This window comes from Myzus persicae, unplaced genomic scaffold (assembly GCF_001856785.1).
Source record: "Myzus persicae strain clone G006 unplaced genomic scaffold, MPER_G0061.0, whole genome shotgun sequence".
Lineage (NCBI taxonomy): Eukaryota > Metazoa > Arthropoda > Insecta > Hemiptera > Aphididae > Myzus > Myzus persicae.
In genome coordinates, this window is record NW_019104085.1 from 33,306 (window position 1) to 60,770 (window position 27,465).

At 29.3% G+C, this 27,465-nt stretch overlaps 2 protein-coding genes across 5 annotated transcripts in view; one reads left to right on the top strand and one right to left on the bottom strand.

Moving 5' to 3' along the window:
* Positions 1 to 1,270: 1,270 nt before the first annotated feature.
* The window catches only part of LOC111038515 (low-density lipoprotein receptor-like), an 85,562-nt gene continuing 59,367 nt past the window's right edge, over positions 1,271 to 27,465 (top strand). For 2 of the 3 annotated variants that reach the window (XM_022321650.1, XM_022321652.1), the window contains exons 1-2: positions 1,271 to 1,786; positions 21,879 to 22,055. In XM_022321650.1, coding sequence (XP_022177342.1) covers positions 1,723 to 1,786; positions 21,879 to 22,055 — 241 coding nt within the window. In that variant the 5' untranslated portion in view covers positions 1,271 to 1,722. The remainder of the gene's footprint in view (positions 1,787 to 21,878; positions 22,056 to 27,465) is intronic. The other variant, XM_022321651.1, reaches the window with a different exon arrangement.
* LOC111038519 (leucine-rich repeat-containing protein 74A-like) lies at positions 13,917 to 26,587 on the bottom strand. Of its 2 annotated transcripts, XM_022321656.1 has the most exons (7): positions 16,333 to 16,547; positions 15,953 to 16,110; positions 15,773 to 15,896; positions 15,527 to 15,686; positions 15,230 to 15,416; positions 14,995 to 15,161; positions 13,917 to 14,669 (listed from the first exon to the last, which is right to left on the bottom strand). In XM_022321656.1, the coding sequence occupies exons 1-7, from the start codon at positions 16,478 to 16,480 to the stop codon at positions 14,459 to 14,461; spliced, it is 1,155 nt and encodes a 384-aa protein (XP_022177348.1). In that variant the 5' UTR covers positions 16,481 to 16,547; the 3' UTR covers positions 13,917 to 14,458. The 2 variants fall into 2 exon arrangements, 1 of the variants encoding a protein (XP_022177348.1); XR_002604991.1 differs by lacking the exons at positions 13,917 to 14,669; positions 14,995 to 15,161; positions 15,230 to 15,416; positions 15,527 to 15,686; positions 16,333 to 16,547 and adding exons at positions 16,572 to 16,813; positions 23,139 to 26,587 and having other exon boundaries at positions 15,777 to 16,110.

Sequence of the window (27,465 nt, forward strand, 5' to 3'; positions counted from 1 at the left end):
TTCAATATAAATATGTTGACTTATTATTTCCAATCAATTGCGCATCACACAAATGCATCTTTTACAGGTCGTTTGTTCGATCAATTGTTTCTTACATACAAGGTCTAAAACTATAAAAGTAAAATCCATTTAAATAGAGCGTTATTGATTTTTCGAGGGGTCTGAGGTATAGAATTAAAATTAATACCCGTCGACGTCAACAACGACGAGTGAGAGCAGAGAAATTTCAGAATTTTTGTTTTCATTATTTACGCGAAACGAACGTCATCACTTGCCAATGACGTTGATCATATAATATTATAACAACAATAATATTATAATGTATATTCCTGTAATTTGTGTACAGTTATAATTGGCGTATTATCATCCGTACAATACGTGTCCAATAAAGTTATATATTACTCATACTTGGCCGAATCGATTTCGCTTACAGATCGACGATCGGCTATACTATATGCTATATAGTATATATACTATACGCAATCTCGAAAGAGATACTCCAGTGCTCAAGTTTAGGTACAGACATACGGTAATTATTTTGAAAAGTATTTAAATACTCAGCCAAAAAAATATTACGAGTACAAATGGAAATACTTTCAGACGTTTGATTTTAAATATACAGATACATTATCGTATTATATTGTTATATAGTCTTGCTACCTTTTTGCTCTGTCTTTTAAATGTCATAGTTATTTTATTTTATTGTATAACTATAAACTATATTATATGTATAATTAAGTATTAACCACAGTTGATTTACTCGATTGTCCGTACACCACCTGCATTAATATTGTAATATTGTCGAACTATAATTATAGTAGTTGTAAGCTGAAGTTCTTAAAAATAAAAATAAAACATACGGCTGCTCCGCGAAAGTATTTGAATACACTTCACATGTAATATTTTCGAGTGTATAACGCTTTTATTCAAAACACTTTTACTCGAGAGTACCTATACCTGCCTACAACTGTACTGCGGAGCGACTTTTATTAGGCCTACGCCTATATATATATGATGATATTATTTTTAGCATATTTTCTCAAAGCATATTCTACCCGGGCTAGAGAAAATAATATCACAATCAAAAATGGTTCATAGATACGTCACGTGAGCTGATGTAGGTACACACGGCGGTAACACACGACGTCGAGCGGCGTACGGAATAATTGGCGCGCGTGTAAGGAAGGCTGCGGGGGGTCGAACCCCTCTCCCGGCCGACGCCGCCGCCGCCGCCGCGTCACCGGCAATCCGTTCACGAGCTAGTAGGGTCCAGCCACCCAGTCGTCAGTCGATCGTCTCGCTGATACGTCGCGCGGCGTCTCGTTCGCGCTGTCCTCCTGCGTGTTGTTTATATTCGTTTTCTGTCGATTTTTTCCCTCCGCGTGTTTAGTAGTTGACGGCCACAGTGGTCGATTTCTCGCCGTTGGACGGTGTTTTCGGTATTTTTTGTTATTCTTTTCGAATCGGTTAGTTTTATCGACGATTTTTGTTTTTCGATCGCCAGCAAAAAAATTTGCCACAGACATAATACCACAATTTATACGTCGTTCGGATCGCGCAGTCCCGCTGTCGGTGAACGATATTATTATTACCCGGAGTGTTGTTTTGTTTTTTTCGACCACGCATACACGTAGTACTTGCGTCGCGTATGCCATTCATTTAGAAGACAGCGACAGTAGATAACTACGATATTGATACCAATTATTTATTATTTATTTAACAATGAGGACCGTCGTTTACGCGATATTATTGCTGTGTTTTGGCGGCACATTCGCCCAGTCCACAGGTGAGTGTCTAATTTTATATTATAATAATAATAATTTATTATCGTGTCCCGACACTGATTCTCTAACGACGATCGCGTGGTGTGCCAATAAATATAGTTTTGACGATGTCGTTTAATTTTCATCCGTCGCGTTTTTATTGCCCACCACGTATAGGCATTTCCACCGCGATACTCGGACCACCGCTCCATGGGTGTGCATTGGGTCTGCGAAAATCCGTTCAATGTAAGAATTTAGTCGTTTGATAATAATTCGAGTGGAAAAAATTGCTATTTTCGCCTCCGTTGAATGCTCCGAAAATGTCCATGTGGTTCACAGCAATAAGGCATAGCTAATGAAAAATCCCTAACGACAAAAGTTGTTTTTAAGGCATAAGATAAGTTTAAAAAAAACCCTGTAAAAACCGTGTATGTTCTACGGCACACGAAGCATAAAATTTCCCGACGACCGTCGTGTGTATTTTGTAGACATTTTTAAAACTCAAAATCATTAATGTACCTACCCACCTATATATATCGCAGACTTAATGTACATAAATCATTTTATATACACACTAAATGCTAGTAGGCCGTAACAATTATAATCTTGTCAGTTGTCAATACGGGAAAAAATGTACTTTCAACCAAACAGGAAACATAATTATTAGGTAGTCAATGAGAAATTGACCATATTCTTTTCATTTTATTTTCATTGTAACATTAAAATTCATCGCAGGTACATTGTATAATATCATTAAAATATATATATATTTTTACACTTGAGGTTTTTATTTCATCTTACAAGTTACAACATATACGTAGTACCTACGTTGTTGTACCAACTGCAATAATGTTTTTAAAAAAATTTTGGTGGGAATGCAAACGCATAAACACCTGGCCATATTAGGTTTTACGATATACATAATAGTAGTTATCGACACGTGCGTTTGACGTTTTCCCGCGGTTTTCGCTTGTGCTCTATTATTATTATTATTATTATTGTTATAGTGATTATTTATTTTATTTTATTGTAAGTGCGTAGTACCTAGTAAAAGTAAATAAAAAGAATCGTGTGTAGATATCGTAATTTTTATATCCAATAAGGGTACCTATGCTGTTTTAATAAATGTTTACGGTCTATTCCTTATTAGCCATATTATTTACTCCTGAATATAAACTTCTTACATTTATATGCATTTTGATAAAACTCGGAAAACGTAAGACGGTGTAATTCCGCTGATTACGGGAGCGGTGGGTTAGGCAAAACACCCGATGGCTGTCTAATGGAGCAAAACAGCGGAACTCGGGATTTGGCGTGTGCGGCGTGGGTGAAATTGATGGTTCCCTATAATATATTATATATACTACGCAGGTATATACACACCACAAGTATCATATATGCACACGATATATTATTATATTATATACGAGGAGAGGTTAGATTAACGCCTCTCGACTACATACGCGGAATTCAAATTTTATCCTCTACCGCCTCAGATAGTCACATCAGCGGGTGATGAATTGGCGCGGGTATGCCGAAAAGCGTCTCGAAAAATTACTTACAGCACACTCGTTACATCTCATCGAAGTATAATAATAATGCGTTGAAGTGAAAATCACTGCTGAAATGTATTAAGTTGTTCAAACAAAATTCTCTGAAATACCTTATCCGATTAATTAATTCTTTTTTTTAGTACGCATCGCTTAGGCACCAACATACGCCTATCTATACATTTTTAACAATTCGTAACGGACTAATAAAGTGCCAAATATTTTTCATTGGGTAGTAAAATAATTTTAAAATAGGTATAAATGTTCTCGGCTTATGGTCTATATGGTACTGTTATATTAACCTCTTATTTGGCCATAGTTTTTTTCAATATTAATTTATAATATTATGTTTGAACCTTAAGATGCGACATTATAAAGTCTGTTCTCTATTAAATAAATAACTACAACAGGTACTTAGATATTGTAGTACTTAGAGAGTGATTTCGTATTTATCATGCCTTTTTAGCTTTAATTAAATTATAATCTCGTATGCAATTACTCATCACTCATTACTCGGTACCGAGTTTGTAATATTCATTATTTTATAGCCATTAGGTATAAATTTGGGAAAATGTAATTCAATAGATATTATGCATTAGAAATATTACAACAATAATTGTATAACATTAGTAGGTTCCTCATAAAGTATTGATTATTTAAAAGCACTTTCAGTAGAACTTCAATAAGTTTAAACAGTCCTAAATAAATAAGTTTATCAAAATGTTGTTAAATATAAAGTTAAATGCATATATGTATAGGAACGTATATGTGTACCTACTGTTTCTTGGAGTTTAATTGGGAAATTGTTATTAGGGTATCATATGGATCATATGTACCTAATCCATAGCACATGTATATTTTCGAATAGTTCTAGAATATTCATGAAAAAATATGTTTGAGAATATATCGCCATATTGACCGATTATTTAAGTCATATTATCATATATATAAACTATGTATATATAATATGCGCAATTAGCAAATATGTTGAACTTTTTTTTGTCGGATAAAAAATATATGATATGCTATCATACTTTCTTTGGATGATTGTTCATATAAACACTGAGCTAATTATTTACCGAGCCTCAACTATACCAATGACAAATATAAATAGTATTAGTTCAGCATATGACAGAGGACTCGCGTCCCCACTCACTTTACTTATGACTAGGTATTTATGAAATTCCATAATATTATTTTGCTTAACATGCCTTAACATACATCGATTCATCAAATATAATATAATATTATAATATGCATGATAATAATATCCTTTCTGTATATATGGTCGATTTCCAATAGTAAGATATATACCAGGATATGTAGCTTGAAAAGTTTGTCTATTATCGAGTATCGTATCTTTAGGTATATAAATAAAATACACATAATATATATATATGTTTTATATTGTAATCAGAATGGTCGAAATGTTTTTGTCATGAGGTTGGCTAAAGGGGGTGACATACCGAGGAATCGGGGAGTTTTGACACATTTACCATTAACCGTGACCCAGGTATATGCGAACACCTATTTATTTTGTTCTCTTCTTATATCGTAATATATACCTCTATAATATACACACACCCTGCACAGCACAGATCATCGGTAAGTACTTCATCAATCACCGTCTTAACCCGACAACTTCCTCAACCTCATATACTTTCGGCTGCAATATCGACGCGGTGAGGAAAAAATCGCTTGGGAAGTACATCAATAATTAATGTACAGTTTCTTTCTTCAACCTTCCGTCTATTGTCCACCCAGTCGAAATATCTATTTCAGAATCTTTAGTGTGTTTTTCGTGATATTTAATTTTTTTCGTGGGAGGGGGGAGAATATTAAATATCGAATTAAGGTGGCGAGCATTTTTATTATTCTATATACACACACTTAGCCTGTGTTCAGGTATGCCCTGTTCCGTTTACATAATATTCAAATTCCGTTTATACAGTTTTCAATTTTCATTTTTAAATCTATGTCTGTTATTATATCCAAGCGCAAAAAACCATGGATTTGGATACCGAGAAAGATACACAGTTGGAAAAATATTTTTGAATTTTCCAACTACTCGTATATACGTGCAAAGAGTTTAATACTTTATAAAATGATTCAATGTGTACGCCTTATCACGTATTAAACTTAGCTATAGTAGATTTTAATATTAAATTATATTAAAAACCAAGAATGCCAACAAGGATTCAAAATAATTGCTTTTATACCACAACAGTATTCTAAAATATTCCCATAAAGAATAATGATAACTTTCAAATTTCCTCGATTTTTAATTTAATGTTTTGAAATTCACAAAATATTTATATGTATAAATGTAAGTGATTCGTTGACACAATTTTTTTATTTAATAATACTTATGACTCTATTGTTGATAAAAAAAAATGTTAATCGTCGAAATTTGATCAAACATGTATTTTACTGAATGGACGTTGGTTATAATGTTTTAATTCAAGTTTCAAAGAATAATAAAAACAATTATTCTATGTAAAATGCATATTATATAATATATGAACATTTGATACTTTAATACTACCCATATATTTAACAAAGTGTTTTAGTACGACAATGTGATATTTTGACACTTTTGACTATACCAAATGTTTTATTTTGACATGTACCAAACGAAATCTAACGTTAACTATAGCTGTTTTAATAATATTTGAGCGTGTCCCCGGAGGGAGTAAGAATAATATGTACGTTTAAATGCACCTGTGAATAAACCGTCTGTCTATCATACGAAATCAAAATCTTGACGATGGTATAATATTTTATAATATTGAAAATAAAAGAGGTTGAAGTTATTTATTTTTTTCTGATATGCTTAAGACATTACCGAAACCATTAATTTAATGATGAGTTTTCAAAAAATTAAAACCATGTTTGTTGTTTACTTTGAGCTGAGTTATTTTAATTGAAAAATATTTTATTTTATTGTAGATTTTATTAATAATATTACTGATCAGCAATTCAATATTACCATATTGTTAATATATTATAATATTATTAATATAAATATACCGATTAAGAACAGTTTCCATTCAATAAAAAATACTACAAATTAATTGATAGGTAAATTATTTAATATTGTAATTAATAGTTTTGGAAAGTTTATTACATTTTTTTATTTTCATAATATGAAGAATTATCAAGAGACCGGGAATTAGTTATAGAAAGATACATTAATGAGTCATCATTTAAAAAAAAAAAGCGAAAAGAAATTAGGAAATTATGATGGAATTAAAGAAATTTACTATACAATTTAGAACTGAAAAAATCAATAGACGAAGTAGGGTGGATTATATTATGAGCTGAATTTAAACATCCTACCTGTAACGGTACTTGTAATAAATATCGTCATATTCTATGTTGTATGACGAAAAAAAGTTTTTGGGGTGTTGACATGACGTTCTACAAAAAAAATTGTTGGATCTTGCTATTGACCTTGGATTTATTTTTAAATTTTAATGTGAGCATTTAATAAAACACACAACCTTTACAATTTATAACTCGACTCTATCAACACATCGATCAACACCGAACATATTTGGTTGAGAAATCACTTGGTTTCAAGCACGATGATTTATGTTGACCAATGTCGATCGCCACATTATACACGTTGAAAACGATTGAAAAAAATGTACTAAAATAATTAATTATTATGATGATATTATTCCAATTAAATCCATGTATGGATACTTCAGAAAATCCCACAAGAAATAATTTAAAATGAATTATTCTTAGTAGTTAAGGGACTGTTTTGATGGATTGGGTTGAAAAATTATACCTTTCTAATCGAAGTTTGAACAAGGCCCACCCAGATCCTCTAAGATAAAATACTCAAATAATATTATGCTCTCGATGTGTGGTGCTAGACTATCTGGTTTTTAGTTGGAAAATATTTAAAAGTATATATTATACAAATATTAATATCGTTCACTAATGAAGTTTCATAAGTAGTTTGTCATCATCCACAGAGCTAAGTGTGTTTTAGCTGAAAATAAAAGAATGATTAATACCAATTTAGAATGGTTACTTATATTACAAGCACAAAAATATTAACGTCACTAATATAAAAAAAATGTCTATGCAGTATGTAAAGACTATGTATTATATACATATATTATATACCTATGAAATAACTCGTCTACTTCATCCGCTTATATTGTGATTTGATGAATGACCCGTGTTTGGTTATATTTTCGTTATTATCTTCTTTTGGGTTAATCACACAAAAATGTTCACTATTTTGTTAAAAACTAGAATGGATAGAATAAAAACATACCTAATACGTATTAGCAGATAAAACTAGGCTGATTTATATAGTATAAATTACTTTTGATTAATTTACTAGGCACGTTGGTTGTATAATGTTAAGTCATAGACAGGTATTATATAAAATAGTATTATATACAGATAAGATATATGTATTAAAATGTACTATGTGCGTACTAAATAGTTTATGCGTTTATTATAGTCCATTCAAGTTTATAATAATTCTTATTTAGTAAATAATATGACGTATATAGGTCATTAAGTCAAACACAATATTTTTAAAACAAAAAACCAACCTATGTAGGTTTATATATATAGTTTATACATATAGAAAGATAAAAAACAAAATATTTCTAATGCCTATAATATATATTTAAATATAAAGTAGAATCTTTAATGACTTTTTGGCAATTTCGGTATTTTCCGTAAGGCTTTTTTTCCAAACAATCAACCGAGATAAAATCGAATTCCGAAGGAAAAACCTTTGATTAAATCGGTGAAGGTGTCGTCGAATGTCGTTTGCTTCCTGCCCTCGGGAAAAAGATTGCCGCCACCGTTGACTACTCGCAGCTTTTGGTGAATTACATTTTAATGCGGTTAAAACTTTCGCAATGTACGTTGAACTTTTCCATGTTCACGCGCGGAAAATCCGATTACTTATTTGGTGGATTTTGTTTTGAGTCTGCTGGTTTTCTTTAAAAATTTTGAAAAACATTTTTATGGGGACACGTGTTTAAAACGGGTAGGATGAACTCCATTGACGCCCGTCTTTTGTTTTCGTGTAAACCACATATAGCCTGTACTATGAGCAATTAACTAGGAGTGCATTATAATATTAATAGTATTCGCCTTTACGTTCAAACTTACGACTCGGATGAAAAAAAAATATAGTCTATTTAATTTAAACATAACAACTCGATGGTATCGGAAGAAATGATAAACAAAAACATCAATGTTTTTTTGTTTTATATAATATTCAGTTTAACATAATATGATGATATTAGTCTATTTTAATCATATTATTATACTGATACATAAGTACATAACATAAAATATTAATTGTATATAAACATTTCAACATAATTTATATAACTTCTTATACAGTTATATTTAATATTATTATCTCAACATTGCAAGTGTATAATAAATAATGAATAAACTTTTATGAAAAATAATATATTAATTTTTGTGGCGCATGAAAAATTAATATTATATTTATATATTAGTAAATTTATTTGGTAAAATCAAAATTTTGTTTTTTTCAATTTACCTTGATTTTTTAATTATTTCGTTAACATGTAATAAAATAATCAATAATAATAGTTATATTGCATTATAAAATTATCACTTAAAGTTTCCGTACATTAAATGTTTAACCGATTTATGGCATTTCTTATATTAGTTTTGATACTTTCATCGTAATACGAATAGAAAATATATGGCTAATAAACGTGGAAAATCGTATTTATTCAAATTACAGAACAATCTCGATGGAATCCTTTGAAAATGGACATAAAAAAATCCGATCGGTAAATTAATAAAAATTGGTCTTCATTTTTTTTTTTTTTTTGTAATCGCCTGTTATTTCTCATACGCTATGGCCCCATATTTGTTTATCCGTCTATTTTTGTGTTGTTTGTAACCATATTATCACTAAATCTGATAAGAAATTACGCATCTCTGTTAAGTGCCAAAAAAACGCAGGTCACTAAAAATATTTGTCATACATGTCACAACAGAAAACTTAAAATATTAAAATAGAACTTCCTATATTGATTGTTTCTAGCACAACATGAATGGGAGTTGGATATCATTAAGAATTCTAATATTATTCTGTGTTGGAATTAATGTATTGTAATCGAGTCAAAAAAATATAATGATAGTTTACATTATTATAACATTATAATTACCTGCTATATAATTCATGGTCATAAATAATATTTTAAATGATCATTGCCAAATTCTACATTACATTTTTCGTTTTTATTTTTAATACGTTTTCAACAGTTTATAAATAAAAATAGTACAATTAATTTGAAGAATAGTTGTTTAAAAACGAATTAAAGCCTCAGTGTTTAGTATTGTGGTTTATGTTTCTACGTTTTCTATTGGAAGTATCGTCCATAATTGTTTTAAAGCTATACAATAGTGTCCAACTATGATCATGGTTAATTTTCTGTTAGTGTGTATGTATTTTAATTAAATACAATTATAGTTTAATAAAGGTACCTACATAAACTATAGTTAAGAGCCATTGATAGTAACAATCATATTATAAACACTAACTTAAATGAGAACATGATATATATTGATCATAGTTTAATATAATACTGTATCTAATAAAGACTATTATAGTGATCTGTTTACTTATTAGCATCCAATGATTAATATAATAATTCTGTACCTAAATAAAATGAGGTATAATAATACATTTTCGTTCTAAAAAATAATTTTCAATACACAACCTAATAATATTATATTATGCAAATATAAAAAACATTTTTAATAAATGCATCCTGTATAAAATGTATAAACATATTGCTAAGAAGACACGTACTCTTAAAAATTAAAATACACTAAGTGTAATGTTTGGGGTAAAATTCAAAAATTATAACCATGTCACTATGTAGGTACCTATGTCAGAAAATTCATTAAGTAATTTTTTTGCCCCACTTAATACAAAATCAAGGAAGCTTAAACATCGGATTCGCTAGTATCTCCAAAGTTGTTATCCTTCAATGTAACATAGTAATTTTAAATTACCTATGTATAATAAAACATTGTATATTTGTATTATCAATTTGTTTAACTGTATTTACTAATAATTATGATTGAAAACATTAGGTAGCCAATAAATATGTATAAAATGACAAAATCATCAAAATCATTTTTTATTTTTACTACTGTATTGTGCTTTTATGGAGCTGTTTACTTATTATTATTGCAATGTTTATTTCGCAATTTTGAATCTTTAATATTATAGTAGAATGTGTGCATTTAATTCTATTGGGCATAAGGTACTTGATACATCAAACGCATGTTGGTATAATAAGAATTTTTATAATTTTAGGAGTTTACAAATGATGCAAGTATATATATTTTATACCTTAATATTATATTAATATAGTTGTAGGAGGTACAGATAAAATTTAATATTCAAAATTTTACCCACACCTATGTTGAAGTCCTTGTACAAATATTAATACATGCATAGAATTTTTTTTTTAATGTATCATTTATTTGAATGTACTTACCTGCCAATCAACTATAACGTGTATCGCTGTATCAAATTAGATAGGTATCAAAATTACTATCCTCAAACTCAATGTTCCAAACTTGAAATATGTATAGGTGCAAACCGAGGCAAACCAAACACATATATTAGAATGAAAAATATACACTGAACATATAACATAAAAAACATGACGTGTACTCGAGTCTAAACAAATATGTCGCGAACATATGGAAATCTTTTTAAAACGAACGGCTGCACAATGTAGTATCGCATCTCGTTATCAATCAGCTATCTAATATTTCTTCAGATCTGAAGGATAATAAGTGAATACTTTTTTCGGCTCCTTTTTTAAAAAGCACAGTAATTTCGCAGACTGCTAACTTAAAATAGTATCCGACATAAATGTATTGAATCAGCTGCTATCAAATCTGCAGAACTTTGTGGCTTGTAATTTAAGTGATCGATGGGCCGTAACAATAATTATATGAAACGCGACAGGAAAATCGTTATTTTACACGCGCGTGTTAATAGTCAATTAGACAGATTACTATCATCACAGCAATATTTTGGGCACTTACAAATCGCTTTGCCACCAAAACACGCATGCCACTTATGAGAATTGTGTCCAACAAAAAATATAATTATCATAATTAAATATTATCGTCGGGCACTGTAAATTAATGATATGATTGAATAACGATTACTTAACTGATGAGCAAATACTATCGGCATGATAAATGTTGTTGTTCATATCGATTTCATATTATACATGGGTCAGGTGGAGGTTTCGGTTTTTCACCAAAAGTAAGTCTTTGCTTGATTCTCACCCGTTATCGCCAAGTTCATTTTCCGATACTTTTTTAGAATTCATTATTATTATTATTACATCGAGGTCGGAACCTTCAGTCAGTCGATCGCACTACATTAGCGAAAAAATTACTGCTTACTAATTAACAATATGATTTAGTCATGTACTTTTTGTGTAAGTAATTATATTTTATATTTATTTCTACTCTAAATTAGTGATCTTGATTATGAAACAGAGACTATACGAGTGATGTGTGTAGTGAGGCATAATCTTTGCAATTTGAAGGATTTAAAAAATATAAGTTATTAGGTTAAAATATGCCCAATGTAAGGTGTTCAGTAAATTAGATACCTATCCAACTTTCAACCAATCAATTACGTTATTTTATTTTAAAAATTATAAAATTTGCAATACTATTATATTATATTACATTAGTATCAACATCATTTTAACGAAAAACCTTACTAAAAAAATTATTGATGCAATAACTTTATTTTTCGTAACATAATATTATAAACATAACAAACATCGACTTTGAATATTTAGTTATTTTTAACTTATTTTTTTTTTAACTGTAATGCGTGGTTTGACCCGCTACTGCACCTTCTAGTTTGTAGTACCTACAGATAAATATGTTAAAAATAAATAAGTTAAATTAAGAAGTTCTCATTAAATTACCGGATAGATAATATTATATTATATTGAATGAATAATGCAATTGCCGATATCAAAATAAAACTTATTACATTTTACTCAAAAACTATTTTAGTTTTTGTCTCAAATTACCATACACAAAAAAAATTATACCATTTGCGCAGTCTGCTGTCCAAACAGTTATACTTAGAAGACTACTATACACACACTCAATATATAGTATCACACCGCTTAAAAACAAACTGGGTTTTCGCTTCGTTTAAAATATACATTTGGAAATAGTCGATAGATACTTATATAGTATATCGTTGATTGAAATTGATTGCTCGTTAAACTAAATATTACAATAAATGCATAATGATGTACCAGAAAAAGACCTCAGCCAAATCGAATTTCATGAAATTTCACAAACCTTAATGTTTAGTGGCTAAATTATATGATTTGCTCCAATGTGCTTAGGACGAAAATTATGCTTAATGTCCCCTTCACAATATTTTTCCTCTGTTTATTGTCGTTTTACTGCATGTTATCATAGGATTTACGTTTATAAAATACGGTCGGTCTTGGGGATGAAATTGCGTCTCGAGAGATGATTAATTCGTCCTGACATTTCGAACAGTTATTCGTCGTCGCTGCCGTTTCTCGCAAGTTTCTCCGAGAAATGATTCATCGCCCCCTCCCTTCTTCCTTAATCCAATTTTTATCCCGCCAAAATATTTTTATTCTCCAGGAAGCCGCCTCCATCGCCACAGCTTGCGTACGATTAATGGTCGGAAGAGATGGTTTTAATTAAATTACACTGTCTAGTCCCTTCTACGAAGGCGAGGATTTTTCCTCACTCTGTCAAAAGTTACACTACTATGTAGCTTAACCAATTTCATAGTGTTAAACGTCCCACCGACACCGTCATTGTTTACAAGATTACCGCTCGTAAAATGTTTTATTCAATTTATTTTAATTTTGATTGATTTTTATTTTTTTATTAATCAAATGTAATTTTCTCTTTATTAATGTATTATTTATTTGATTATATTTACAAACAATATATACCTAATAGTATACTTTTCTAATTTTATGAACATTGATCAAGAAATTGACACTAAAACTTCGACTTAGTCTATTCCATCGTAAATATCTTTCTTTTATTATAATTTTAACATCCTTGAAGTGTTTGTATTTTTTTTTTTATATTGTTACTATTTTATTGTTAAACAGTGTTATATTATTCAAACTAATTCACTCCACATCGCATAAGCCTATTTCATTTAGATAAATATATTGCTATACAATAAAAATATAATATATGTAGATACACGCCAAACTCAATGTAATAAATAATAATGCATTCATATTTTTTGCTTATTGTATTTCATTGCAAATACCTTGTAATACCATTACGTCAATAGTCTTATCAAATCTTGTGATAACCTAAAAATCGTTATGGTTACTGACAGTTTCTTCCTGTTAAATACAGAATTGCAATAATTAATCATGACTAGATTAGAAAAGACGTATTGGGATAATCCGATAATAGTAACCTTTAAATATAAATAGTTCACTATCATTGTATAATTTTATAACTGATATTTCGAATATTTTTATGTAATATATATATATATTATAGGCACCTACCTATAGAAATGAACTTAAAAATGTATCTATTAAAAAAATTCTTCTAAATTATTTAATGGACTTCTAGTTGAACACATAAAACGACAATTGTTTTTCTTTATTACATTCAATCAAATGCATTAGATGTTATTTATTTAAAGCAATATTTTCAAACTACTTGTGCCTAAAGGGGTACCTACATGGAATAAAAAGTAAAGTTTTTTTCAAACAAAAATTTGCATTTTACCGAAATTCCGTAAATGTTTATGTATAAACGTAAATAAAAATATCCAATATTGTCTTGACAGGTTAAATACATGGATCTATAGTTAAATTTATAAATTTGTATTTTGTTTTATTTAATGTAAGCTAAAATTAAATCCTAAAAACCTAACTTAATTTAAGGAAAATATACATCCGAACATAAGATACTTAACTTATAAATATTATTTTGGTAAGGAAATGTATAACTATGTAAAGTAATTATTTATTTTTCATCATTTTTGTTATTCTTGTCATTAAATAATTGATGTCGAATAATGAGGATCAGTAACTATAATGTAGTGTCTGGATATAGATCTAAGTATTTGTCCAACATTAGAGCTACATTAATTGTTTTATCTGCATTTCTAAATTGATTAGCCAAACCCTCGATTAGTTCCATAATAACTCCTTTAACTTTTAAATTTGCAAACGTTGAAATAAACAAGCTGAATTTCATAGGCTCTAAATTTCCATCGTTTTTCATTTTTAGCAACACGTGACTATAATAAAAATAAATGAATAAAATTAACTTGAATACAATTGAATTTTACTCTTTAGTTTCGAAATTCATACTTAAATTATAAATAATTCAGTACAACTAGATTATACGCTTACTATGAAAATATAAAAACATTAAAAGATAATGGTTATTATCATTGAGAATACGTTAATTATCAAAAATGTATTATAACTTACAAGTTATAACTAACAATTTATACTGAATTGTACTAATTATTAAGTTGAATCAATGTTGTAAAATGGTAAGTGATTTGATTGATATACACATAAATTTTATATTTTTAGTGAATGTCATGAAAAACTTACCCAATATCAAATTTTCGCTTTTTTTTTTTTGGTTTAGTAACCCCCAAAAAGTGAATTCTTTGTAAATACAATGTTTTTTTATCGAAAACCGGATCAGATTTCATGTCCGTATAAATGGCCACTTTAACACTAATATTTGGTACTCGTGATTGAGCTTTTGATATTGCCTACAGTAAGCAAAATACTTTTTTTAAAACTTATTACGAATAACATGCATTTATTTTGATTTAATTACTGTTTCAACTTGTTCATCGACAAATACATGGCTTATACCCAAACTCCTTAATGAAGTGGGATTCACTATACCACTCAATATATCAACAATATCTTCATTTGTAAGCGGATTGTTGCTTAGATCCAAATGCTCTAATCTGGTTGTAAGATTTATTCCTTGACCTAATATTTTACCAACATCACTGAAACTACAAAATAATTTTAATTGCCATTTTTTATCTAATTTTTTAATAAATAAAATGTAACTCGTATTAATCAAAGTGATTGTTATAACTGTGTTATACATTTCAATATTCACTTATTCCAACTAAGATCCAATTTTTTTAAACTTTTCGATTTAATCATAAGGTTTCTAAATATGTTTGCGCAAACTTCACCAGATATTCCATTCCAATCCAAACTTAACACTTGTAAGGTTTCGTTTGAATCTCCTATAGCTTTCGTAAGAGCTGACAAGGCTTTAAGAAAATGAAAAATGCTTATATAATTAATAATCATAATATTAAGTATATATATTATTATTATTGCATAATGTGTGTCTAACCAGTTTCTTTATTCAAAAAATTTCCAGACAAATTTAATTTTTGCAGTCTATCGTTAGTGTCTAAAAAAGAAATTATGTTGTGGACGCATTCACCTCTTATGCTGTTGTTACTTAGGTTTAATTCCTAATAATAAATTGAGTGTTTAACACTTTTTTTATGTATGAAAGAAAATCAATCACTTGAATGTATGTATTTGTTGGTATATTCATTTCTGATGCTTTCAACAGTTTTTGAAGACAAGCACAGTCTGTAATATCATTAAAGCTCAGATCTATTGTTATAGGTACTGCGATACCGTCTTCTTGGTCAGTAGTCTGGTCAGTAGCTCCAGTTGAATCTGTCGATTAAAAATAAATTGTTTAAACAAACTAGAAGGTACTTAAGCTAATATTATACTCTGTCTGTTTAATGTGAAATTGTATCTTAAAAATAATATAATATAATAAATATTTAATGAACAAAAATTGTAATTTATTATTCAAAACCAAATTAACGGAAACACAGTCAGACATCAATTATGACAAATATTTTATATAGTCACATTTAGAAGACTTTTTACCAATAATATTAGCAGTAGCACTAATATCACGATCTCTTAGTTTTAGAAACATGCCGTTTCCATATTCTGCTATTTCTTGATTACTGTGATCTATTGTAAATATTTCTGAACTATAATTGGTCTGTACACTTGTATCAGATTCGTCCATGTTAAAATCAAAATTTAGAATTTAGACTAGGTGTTTGGAAAAAATTATATGACTTATAAATATAATAAAAAATATAATAATATTTTAATACCACGCTGTTGTCGAGGTTGTTATAGTAACACGCCGTCAATTGTCCCTAATTGTACTCCTGAATTATAGATTCAAACTTCAGCTTAGTCCTGAAATCGTTCTTTTTGAAGCATTTGGTATATATCTTTCCTGTAAATCGCCGGCAACTAAGCAGTGTCAAAAATAACTTTTTCTATATTCACATTTTTTTCTTTAACAACACTTTAACGGAACAGTTATTATTGTTTTCCATTATTGATAACTCTGTAAAATATAATAATAATAAAACAAAAAAGGAAATATTCGTATGTCTTGACCACAAAGGGTATGATTTCTCGCATGTTGATTAGCATAATTGTACGATCAAAATAACTGTCAGGGGTAGTTGAACACAATGACATAGTATTCTGTATTGTAGTATTGGAGGACACTCGGGAATTGCTGTCACCAAATTACGTTGAAGTGATACTCAAACCTCGGCTCACACTAGTGGGCAAAAAGGGAAAGAAAAACAATTGAAAATGAACATTTTTCATTTTTTTTTACTCTCTCTTTTTCTTTGTTGGTAAAACCTTTTTCGCGGTTAGTATTAAAAACTCTCATAAACTCTTTTATTATATCTTTGTATTTATTTTGGTTTAAACACCACATAATATCTGCTTTTCTACTACACATAATATGCAATATTTTGTTTTAGATATTGCCGCTTTTCAGTATTTCTATGATATAATATTATAATTTGTTATGAAACAATTTTATTGATAAGCTGAATTGCTTCAAACATTATGAAATGAATTATTTTTAACTCAAATGTGTGATAACTTTATATTGGCACTATAAATAGTAACTACTCTAATGAGATAATTTCCAATGATCCGTTTTAACATTGCGCCCATCGTTTATGAAATAATGCTATCATTAAATAAATAAACATACGATGGTATATCTCATCCGACAAACTGAGTCACGTAGTTCAAAATGTGTAATTAATGCCCCTTCCTGAGTATAATAATTAATTTTCAAAAAAGAGTATAGTATAGGTAGTACTGACGTGCTGCAGTGAAGCTCGATATAGTAGGTTTAATCGGTATGTGTCCGATTTGTCAAAATTGTATTTTTGATGGATTATGATTTATAAAATCCCCCATCGGTCTTTTTTAATCCCATGAAACAGCATGTATAGGTACAACGAAAAAGTTTTAATGCTATATAATATTTATTATTTTATAGCACACCTGTGATTTTTCTATTTTATTGATATTGTAGGAGTACGTTGTCTACAAAATATCTAGCACCGACATTACATACTCATTGTTGATTAATAATTGAAAATTGAAACAATGTGATGGGTTCTGTGTACTGTACAGTTATGATATAATTCATTGATAGATATGTAGGTACTTCACCTGATACATTGGTTAAAGTGACGTAAGGCGTCCTTCAATACAATAAAGTATAAACTCGGTTTGATCGACCTTGCGTAATCATTTGAACTGGTTTATCTACCTGTTTATATTTTTTCGTATGTTTTATTATTGTGAGTATTTACAATTATTTTGTCCCGTATAATGAATGTTATCGTTTATAATTAACCTATGCAAAATATGATTAATTCAACCGAGGACATTGAATATAAATACAAGAACATCGTAATATTTATTTTTTTGCTTCAGTTATTATTGGCCAATTTTAACAATGTTGCATTTTGGCTAAGCATGATTTGGTAATTTAATGCTAAATGTACTCACTCTAAATAAAACATGCATTGTAATTTGTATACAACTGCAGTGTTCCTACATTAGTACGACAGTTTAAAGTTAGTGTAGAACGTGGAAGTAAAATAAAATTAGACTTATTGTTTAACAATGGATATAAATGTTTAAATAAATAAAAAGTAAGCTCAATGTATGTAACACACTTAAAGCATTTAATAACAAATGGCAGTAAAGATAAAATCGATTTAGCGTGAGCCAAATGAGTCATTGAATAAGAAAAAATTACTTTCGTCGCCAAATCATTCAATTAGTTGAGTTGCAGTTACGATTCTGCTGACAAAAGTAGACGACATTTTTCTATTGGCACATTTTCAACTGATACAAAACAAGACATGGTAGAACAAAAATGTAACCAACTAACAGCGACCGTTTGTCAAACCATGCATTTATTTGATAAAAATTATATCTAGAATAAAATTTCAAGATAGATTTTCTATTATCAAATTATTATAATCATTGCTGTAACATGTAAATACAAAAAGAAATATTCTATAATATTATTAATAGCTAACCAAAGAAAGGGTATTTTACATTTCAGTTACAATTTGTTAGATTTCACATTCTTTAACCTCAAAATATACTTATTATGCTTTTTGAATTTTTCTAGCTTCCTCTTTCTTCTTTAAAAATCCAAAACAAAAATCAAACAAGGAATTATTTTATTTGTATGAATAGTATTTTCATATTAAATGTACATTAATTGAACATCAAAATACAATAACACTTTCAGCTATACAATATACATTTATATTTCATAACTTATTGTTTGATAAATATGAAAATAATATGGTATAACATAATCTATTACCATTTATTTTTATTAATAGTATTATGATAGATGGTTACATATTATTTATTTATTAATATTTAATTGTATACTTAGACATTTTATAATGTTAATAAGCCATGAATCTACTTAAATACTTAACAAGTTATATGTACCTACTGACTACTCGTATAAGAAAGCTAGGTATAAACGCAGACGATTTAAAAACACAATTAAATTAATATTCTTATTAACAGTGGACATCGAGCTATATATTAAATAGGTACACTAATATTAAACATAGATAAATATTAAAATTTAAAAATGTTTTTAAAAACCTATTTTCCATTATCAAAATTAAATAATAGTATGTTAAGTAAAATATGTTTAGTACATATTTAAAACATGTTTTATTCATTAAATATTTTGTTCATTATTTATCCATTTAGAAACTCTGCTATGACACTTTTATGTAATTGAACTAAATTTCGGTTTATTTAGGTATATTATGTAGAATTTTCGATTCAATCGTAAAACGACTAAAAACCCTTAGTTTTCTATCAGAAAAGTGAATTAAATTTTGAAAAACAAGATAAATATAATTTAATTTTCCTCCTTATCACCTATAGACTATAATCGTATTATAATATTTTGTAATTTAAATTAGTTAATACAGAAATGCTTATTAAAAGCGTATCATTTATTATTATTCGTACTAAAAGAAATAAGGATCGTCTATCATATTATACTTACTTTTTTTAAAATATAATTTAAATTTCTTTTTTTAATTATTTTATTGTGATGGAAATCGGGAATGAATAAATAATTGTTTTTACAGTTCGATGTTAGTTATATAACTCTGATATTGTACATAATACATATTGTGTTTGCAAATAACTAATGAATAAAATTAATATCATATTTACTGATGCCTTAAAATGATTTATTTTATACAAGCACGTTAAAATATGCATCCAACTTAAAGTTTAATTTTATATTTGTATTGTTTTTGACGTACCATACATTTTAAACTTTCGTAGATATCAGGTATCAGTTGATATTGTTTTACTTTTATCCCTTGAATGCGTATACACTTATTGTGTAGTCTGTACCTACTACCTACCTATAATTACATTGGTCTGTTTCATTTGCATAATTTTTGCACAAATTATGATTGCGTCACATGAATTGTAAATGATAGCATTTACTCGTTTAAAATCATTAAATGAACTCACATTTTACTCTTCCTGTGATTTTTATCATTTTTAGCATTTTACCATTACATTAGTAATAACCTTACATATTATTCCTAAACTGCAACTATGAGGATTTATTTACCTCTATAATGTCATTTATTCCAGCTAGAATTTCTCTACATGTTTTTGCCTATTTTAATAATAAATAACTATATTGATTCGGAGCTTTTTAAATTTTTAATTTAAGAGTAGACAATAAATCTACATCACCGTTTTTTATGAAATTTCGCATAAAAACTTACTTTTATTAAATTCTCCATTCGAAATATTTAATAAAATTATTTCGCTATAAATACCATATAGTGAATAAAAAATATACCTAAATCAATTTACACACGCGTCGATTAACAGCATTTCTTGTACCGTTTGTCGTTAAGAAGATTTATTTTGAGATTTTAAATCGAATTAAGATGTGGTGATTGGCATCGTGATCGCTGATCTGTAATGAATATTTTAGTTGGAGGCATATTAAAAGCATGTAAGCCCAAAGTCCAATGTTTAATTATTAATTTTCAATTTAAAAAATGTAATTTATGTCTTATTAATTAATTATAATTAAACCAGGAATATTATAATTTCCATACAAATTACTATGTATTTTATTTTCATCAGCTAGAATACAAGTTTATCGATAGTCATCATGCTGAAAAATAATTCTTATAAAAACAAATAGCTGATGTATAATAAACTGTCTTTCTAGTTTCTAGTAGTGATTTTAGTTTTATAATAGCATTGAAATCATTGGTTTTTTTTAGTTCTATAATGTAGTTTTTTGATGATTTTTTTTCTTAATCTCTCTTTTAATATGTCTATGTAAGTAGTATTCGCATTAATAAGCAACTTAAGGTTGAAGAGTCATAATTTGATTACGATGACGCATCATCGATTTAAAATTATAAATTACAACACCTTTCTACTCTAATAAACGTATACAAGTGGCCAATTCATAGACAGAGGACTTATTCATAATATATATTATATGATTTATAGAATTATTTTTATGTTTAGTGTAAAATTGCAAGAATCATACCAAATGTAAATTGCCAACGTCATAAAATGAGTATCTACTCTATAATAGTCCATATAGAACATAAAATAAATAATGTTTATGTGTATGTATAATATAATGTATTCGATTATTTGTATGGTTTTACTTTATACATTTTTAGCTTTAGCTATCTAAATGAATTCATTTCAGAAACAACTGTAACTCAGAAATACCTATCTATTTCAAAAATTCGTTCTCTTTTCTCAATATTGACAATAATATAATATAAAAAATATTATTATACTTAAAAACCAAAACTATCAATCCCTATGTCGCATTTATAGTATCCACGTGTGTCAATACCGATGTCGTAATAACCAAAAAGCGAATCACGAATGCAGAAATACTCAGACGATTTACGAATATACTTCGACTTGCGTTCAAATTGATTTCAACTTTAACCCCAATCGCGTTTTGAAAAATATTATTACCTACATCACAACGCACTACATTAAATTATTATTAAAATATTGTTTGATTACAGTTTCCACAGACAAGCCATTGGTTTCGACCACCACCAGACGGCCAATACCCCATGTCGAATGTACACTGAGGCAACACACTTGCGGCAATGGGAAATGTGTACCACTAGCGTGGACGTGCGATGGGGATGACGATTGCGGTGATAACACTGACGAGCAGCCTGACATGTGCAAAACAGGTAAATACTGACGCAAAACCATATAAAATTATTGTTAATCGGAAAGACATTTGACCTTCTGTGTGAGGTAGTTTGAGGTTTTTTTTGAAAAATTATAAATGGTATTAAAACAACATTATGATATAAGCTCAAGTTCACAGGCCAAATCGTTAAACTGGACGATTAAAAAACTAATAAATACTGCAGGCACACGCATTGTATCCCTATAACCTACTGCCACACTTTATTTACGTTTATGACTATATCGTTATTGCTTTCTCGTATCCAAAGTGTGTATATTACTGGGTTGCGCTTAATTTTGATAATTATGCACATTCCACATTAATTTCGTACGTGCAATTTTCTGTATTACTTTCTAACGGGCAGGGGAAACTGGCCTGCAGGTTATATAATGACAGCCAAAACGGTCTACATTGCCTACTGCAGCTGTCAAGTGTTGTTGGAAGTCTTGTTACGCACGACTTGTTTACTTCAGTTGTATACATACCCAAGATAAATATGTATGTACTATTACTATAATATAATATAGTATTAAAGTAAATACCTACGTTTTAACTTTTAATACGACGCCAATAATTATTGTAGTAACAGCCAGCGGCGTCATTTCAGTTGTTATTAGAAAGAGGGCAAAAGTTTTGACCATACCACATAATCAGCTCACAATAACTTATATTTTTATCGTATAGTTCCCATCTTACACACCTATATTTTTTATAATTAATTTTTTAAAATAGCCTCATTTTTATGCTTAACAAAAGAGACGTGAAAAAGCTAATTGATTATGGTACCGATACCGCCGGTTACCTCAGTTTACCAACAATTTGGCTGTTCTTAAAATCAGACAGCGGCAAATGCCCGTCTTGCCCCCCTCAAATGACGTCACGTCACTAGAAAACAGCTAGAAAAGGGATTTGAAAATTATCATTATTATGCTATTATAGTCGACCATTTACCGATTGAAAAACGACTAGGTATCATCTGTATCCTGCAGGCACAACCGGCTAGTCGTAATCAGAATCAACTGATGGTAAACACAATCATCGAACGAATAATAATAATAGTCGAAGTTATACTTGGCCTTACCGTAGGTTATCGTATGACTGCGGGTGCATCTCTGCCAACGATATTCGAACGAAAACAACCCCGGTCCGTTGAAAGTTTAGTCTCGAAACCTCGTGTAAACCGATCTCCATGCCTAGGTATAGAATGTAGATTGTTGGCAGGGGTATGGACGATGTACTTGCGGATTTTCGGTTTTCGCAGGTTATAGGTTGGGTACATAATATTTCTTAATTTTCTGAAAGCTCCGGTTGCCGACGTGCGGCGAAAACCGCAATAATAATAATAATAATAATAACATTAAAGTATGCATTACCTGTAGTTAAATCTAGTATATTATGACGACGACGATACGTATCCGACCGATTACCGTTCGCGAGCGCCGCCGCGGGCAGGTGTGTTTTATCATCATCTTGTATTGTTATAATTATTATTATTATTGGTTATTATTGCGGTGTACCTATTATATTATTATTGTTATTATACCATTATGTTTAAATATTATTATTGTTGTAACGTCAACAATGCGACGCGCGGCTGCGGCGACGGCGAACGACGACCCAAAACCGGCAACGGTGACGGCGGCGCTACGCACGTGGTCGCTGATTGGTCAGCAACGGGTCATGTGATATGGCGTGATGTTGAATCGGCCGCGCGTATGTGTGAGTGTTCGAGTATGACGACGACTACTGCGACGGTGTAGTTTGTGCGTACGTATACAAAACTCGTGAGACCGGCGGCGGCGGCGGCGGCGGCGGCGGCTACGAGGAGACACATATCATTTTACACATACCAGCTCTGCATTTTTGCAACGAAATAGATATTAATTAATATTGGGGTAAAATTTATTTTTACAATACCTGCCGCTCGCGAGCCCTACGACGGTAACATTTTACTCATTTTAAAATTATTATTAAAATATACACGTAGGTATACTTATTCGGTGTACAAAGAGCGTTAATATTGTTATATATTACAATGTTGAACGCCTGTTGTTTTAATTATTATTTCTCGGAGAGACTAGCCGGTATATCTGCACTGCCTAAGTCGCCCTGCTATGACCCCGGCCTCACGAACCAATACGAAGATGTATGATATGTTTTTATTCGATCACTCTGTATGCACGTGCCAGTCCGTGCGGTTTATAATGCAATAATAATATTATTATTATAACATGCATAAATGCATTATTATCGTAAGTTATTTTATCGATTTTGACACGGTTGGGCTTTAGGCGCCTTGAATAACTAAATCCTATAATATTGTTGGTACACTTATCTATAGTGGAGGTCGCGTCGTCATCGTCTTCCCAACCGTAATCAGAACCACTACAACCAGTACCGCCGAAACCTAACAATCTAAATTCTAATCGATGTACATTATATAATAATAATATATCTAACTACATCGATAACAAACATCGCTGAGATTTGTTATTATTTTATTCTTCCGCTATACTTAAACACAATTTAAACTTCTACTACCAGTTGGTAGTACCCAAGACAAACGTCTGTGTCGAAGAGTAAGGTACATATAAATTAAATTATTGCTATTTTTTTTTTTTTTATTTAATTTGGTTTTGTATTTGGTTTCTACAGTATCCTATACTGCAAAATTAGGCTGACCAACAATCAACAATCCCCGACCGATATTGCAGTTGGTATACTACTATAATAATAATAGTATACTGTAGTGGCGTACATGCGGGGGTTGGGTGTAGGGTTACAACCCCCTCTTAGTATTTTTTACTATATTATCTATAGGAGAATACAATTTTTAAAATATTTTGATATATAGACATAATAATAAGTATTACACTATTACATAATAGACATATAATTTTTTATACAACCCCTCCCATTGAAAATATCTTTACGCCACTAATAGTATATACGTGTACCTACAATACATAAATATTATAATAAATAGGTACATGTTTTTAGACAAATCTTATCGTCTTACGAAATATCAAACAAGAAATATAAGTTACTCGTCCGGTACAATATTATGTGTAGTATTATGTATAATGTAAAATGCTAGGAAGCAGTTTTCGTTTTGAATACAATAAAATTGATTTTAAATGTGACCGTCTCATTGTAAAAAGCCGGTAGTAAACGACCTCGGATTCTAAGCCAAGCAAGTCGATTTTTCTCTATAACATGTTTTTAAAAAAAAACATAGTAAGTAAAGGTATTAAGGAACAATTTTTTTTGATTTAAAAAAATAATTTAGGTAACAATTTGATGTATACATATTTAAATCAACATAGTATTTAGTCACATTTGTTGTGTTTTCGATTTCATTATTTTCATTTTATTCACATAGATTCTTAAATTCTTTGAGAATTGTGCAGTTTGGTGCTTGACGATCCGGAAGTAGGTGTTAATTTAAATTACAAACACGTTAATTAATTATAATGTATTGTAGCTTTGTTAGAAATTTAAAAATGTAATTATCAGAATGCGATTATTATATAATACGCTTTAACGGCAAAAAAAATTCACCCCAAAAAGTATACCCGATATTATTCTGAATATTATGATCTCCTCCCCACCAATTATTGATTTTTTTCTACGTCAAGTAGATTTATGTGTTACCGGCTACCTGTAATAGTCTCTATTGACCACTCGATAGATATTTTACAATACATTATCAAATAATTATTGTAATAACAACGTATTATTATCATCGTATTATATTTGACTACCAAGTACCAAGGTTACTTAAACGAATGTACAATATTATGTAAGACACGAATCTTCTATAGATAACGTTTCAAAAAAAATCGTGTACCTATATTGTATTATTGTCTTTTAAATACATTTTTTGTTCTTGTTCTTGTAATGATATGATTGACCTAAGTTGATAGGTAACAATATGAATAATAACTTATATAATATGTAATGAAAATAACCGACGGAGATAGAAATAATAACTCGTCGATTCACGATTCATTCATTTTTGTACGCATTGTCTTCAAGAAATCAAATAATGTGAAAAGGTGTGGGTTTAATGAGGCATTGCAGGCATTCCTGTTCCTTCTATAACGAGTAGATCTGACGCCTCTAGTTTTCCTCTGATGAATAATTAAATCCTCTGTAGTACGGACCCACGTACGTGTGAAATTGTTTGGCTATTAACGACGTGTTAATCCGTGTGTCTAATTGTTTAACACCCCCCAGGTTCTATTTACGTCGTAGGCATCTGTCTCGTTTTGACATTTTGAAAACGATTATGCGATAATATAATTATAATAGTATGATATGATTAAATCGAAGTTCTTTCCAAACTAGCAAATATAAATTTTAGTATTATATAAACTTTAATTAAAATATTAAATACATATCACTCTAAAAGTTTTTACATTATTTAATCGGACAAGTACCTATGCGAGCGTTCACGTATGTTTAAAATTATGCACAAATATTATGATACTAATAATTTAATATCATATATGTATTATGTTATCAAAGGAACATAATATTATGTACATTAATATTTTATTCATGAAGATTTTTTTTTTTTGATGTATACTGTACGTCTGTACCATGATTCCTAAGCCTAACCCTTAGAATTCACAGACGACTAACAATTATGCTTAAAATGAAGTAAGTATATTAGTAGAGCATATTTTGTTTCTTCAAATAGTTAATATTACAATGTTAAGTTTTCGGCAACTTAATTTATGCTGCATTAAATTCTTTAATTTTTAATTTTTCTTACATCTACTTTCTTGAAAATACTTAATCAAACCAAGTGACTGTGTAATGTTCTTAAATATTACTTTTTATTTTTTCATTAGTTTATTCTTAAGTAACTACTAATTTATTTATTAGTTTGTTCTTTAATTATCACAAATTATTATGTCTTATAATATGACCATAAAATAAAATTAGATAATTTAATTAAAAAATCCAAATGCTTAATTTTTAAAACCTGCAGCCTTTATGATAATATTATTGTTTATTTTATAATGTGCTTTTCTTGTTTAACTTAATATAGGATTACAAAATTCTAACATATATATGGACATTCAAAATCCTTTGAATTTTAAATTTGAATATCTACTAAGGACTTTGAAATGTATGAAAAGTTTTTTTTTTTAAATTAATATTTATGTACCTAGTTTCAAATGAACATCTATATAGGTATACTTTTTGCCATATATTAGCATATTATATTCATAATTCCTTTGATGATTTTGACTTATGTGACTGGTCGTTGACACGTACTTTATAAAACGGCGAGATTTGCATTTTGTATGACGTTTTTTTAAGTTTTATCCAAAATATAAGTCACGGGGCTAAAAATATACTTTGTAAGTTGTATGTGCAAGACTGTTTTTGAATAC

What these genes read in the sequence shown, in the direction of transcription:
- LOC111038519 (XM_022321656.1), bottom strand. Translation starts at nt 16,480, where the DNA reads ATGGACGAATCTGATACAAGTGTACAGACCAATTATAGTTCAGAAATA. An exon ending in TGCTACTGCTAATATTATTG is followed by an intron (nt 16,111 to 16,332) that starts GTAAAAAGTCTT and finishes TTTAATCGACAG; the next exon opens with ATTCAACTGGAGCTACTGAC. An exon ending in CAACAAATACATACATTCAA is followed by an intron (nt 15,897 to 15,952) that starts GTGATTGATTTT and finishes ATTTATTATTAG; the next exon opens with GAATTAAACCTAAGTAACAA.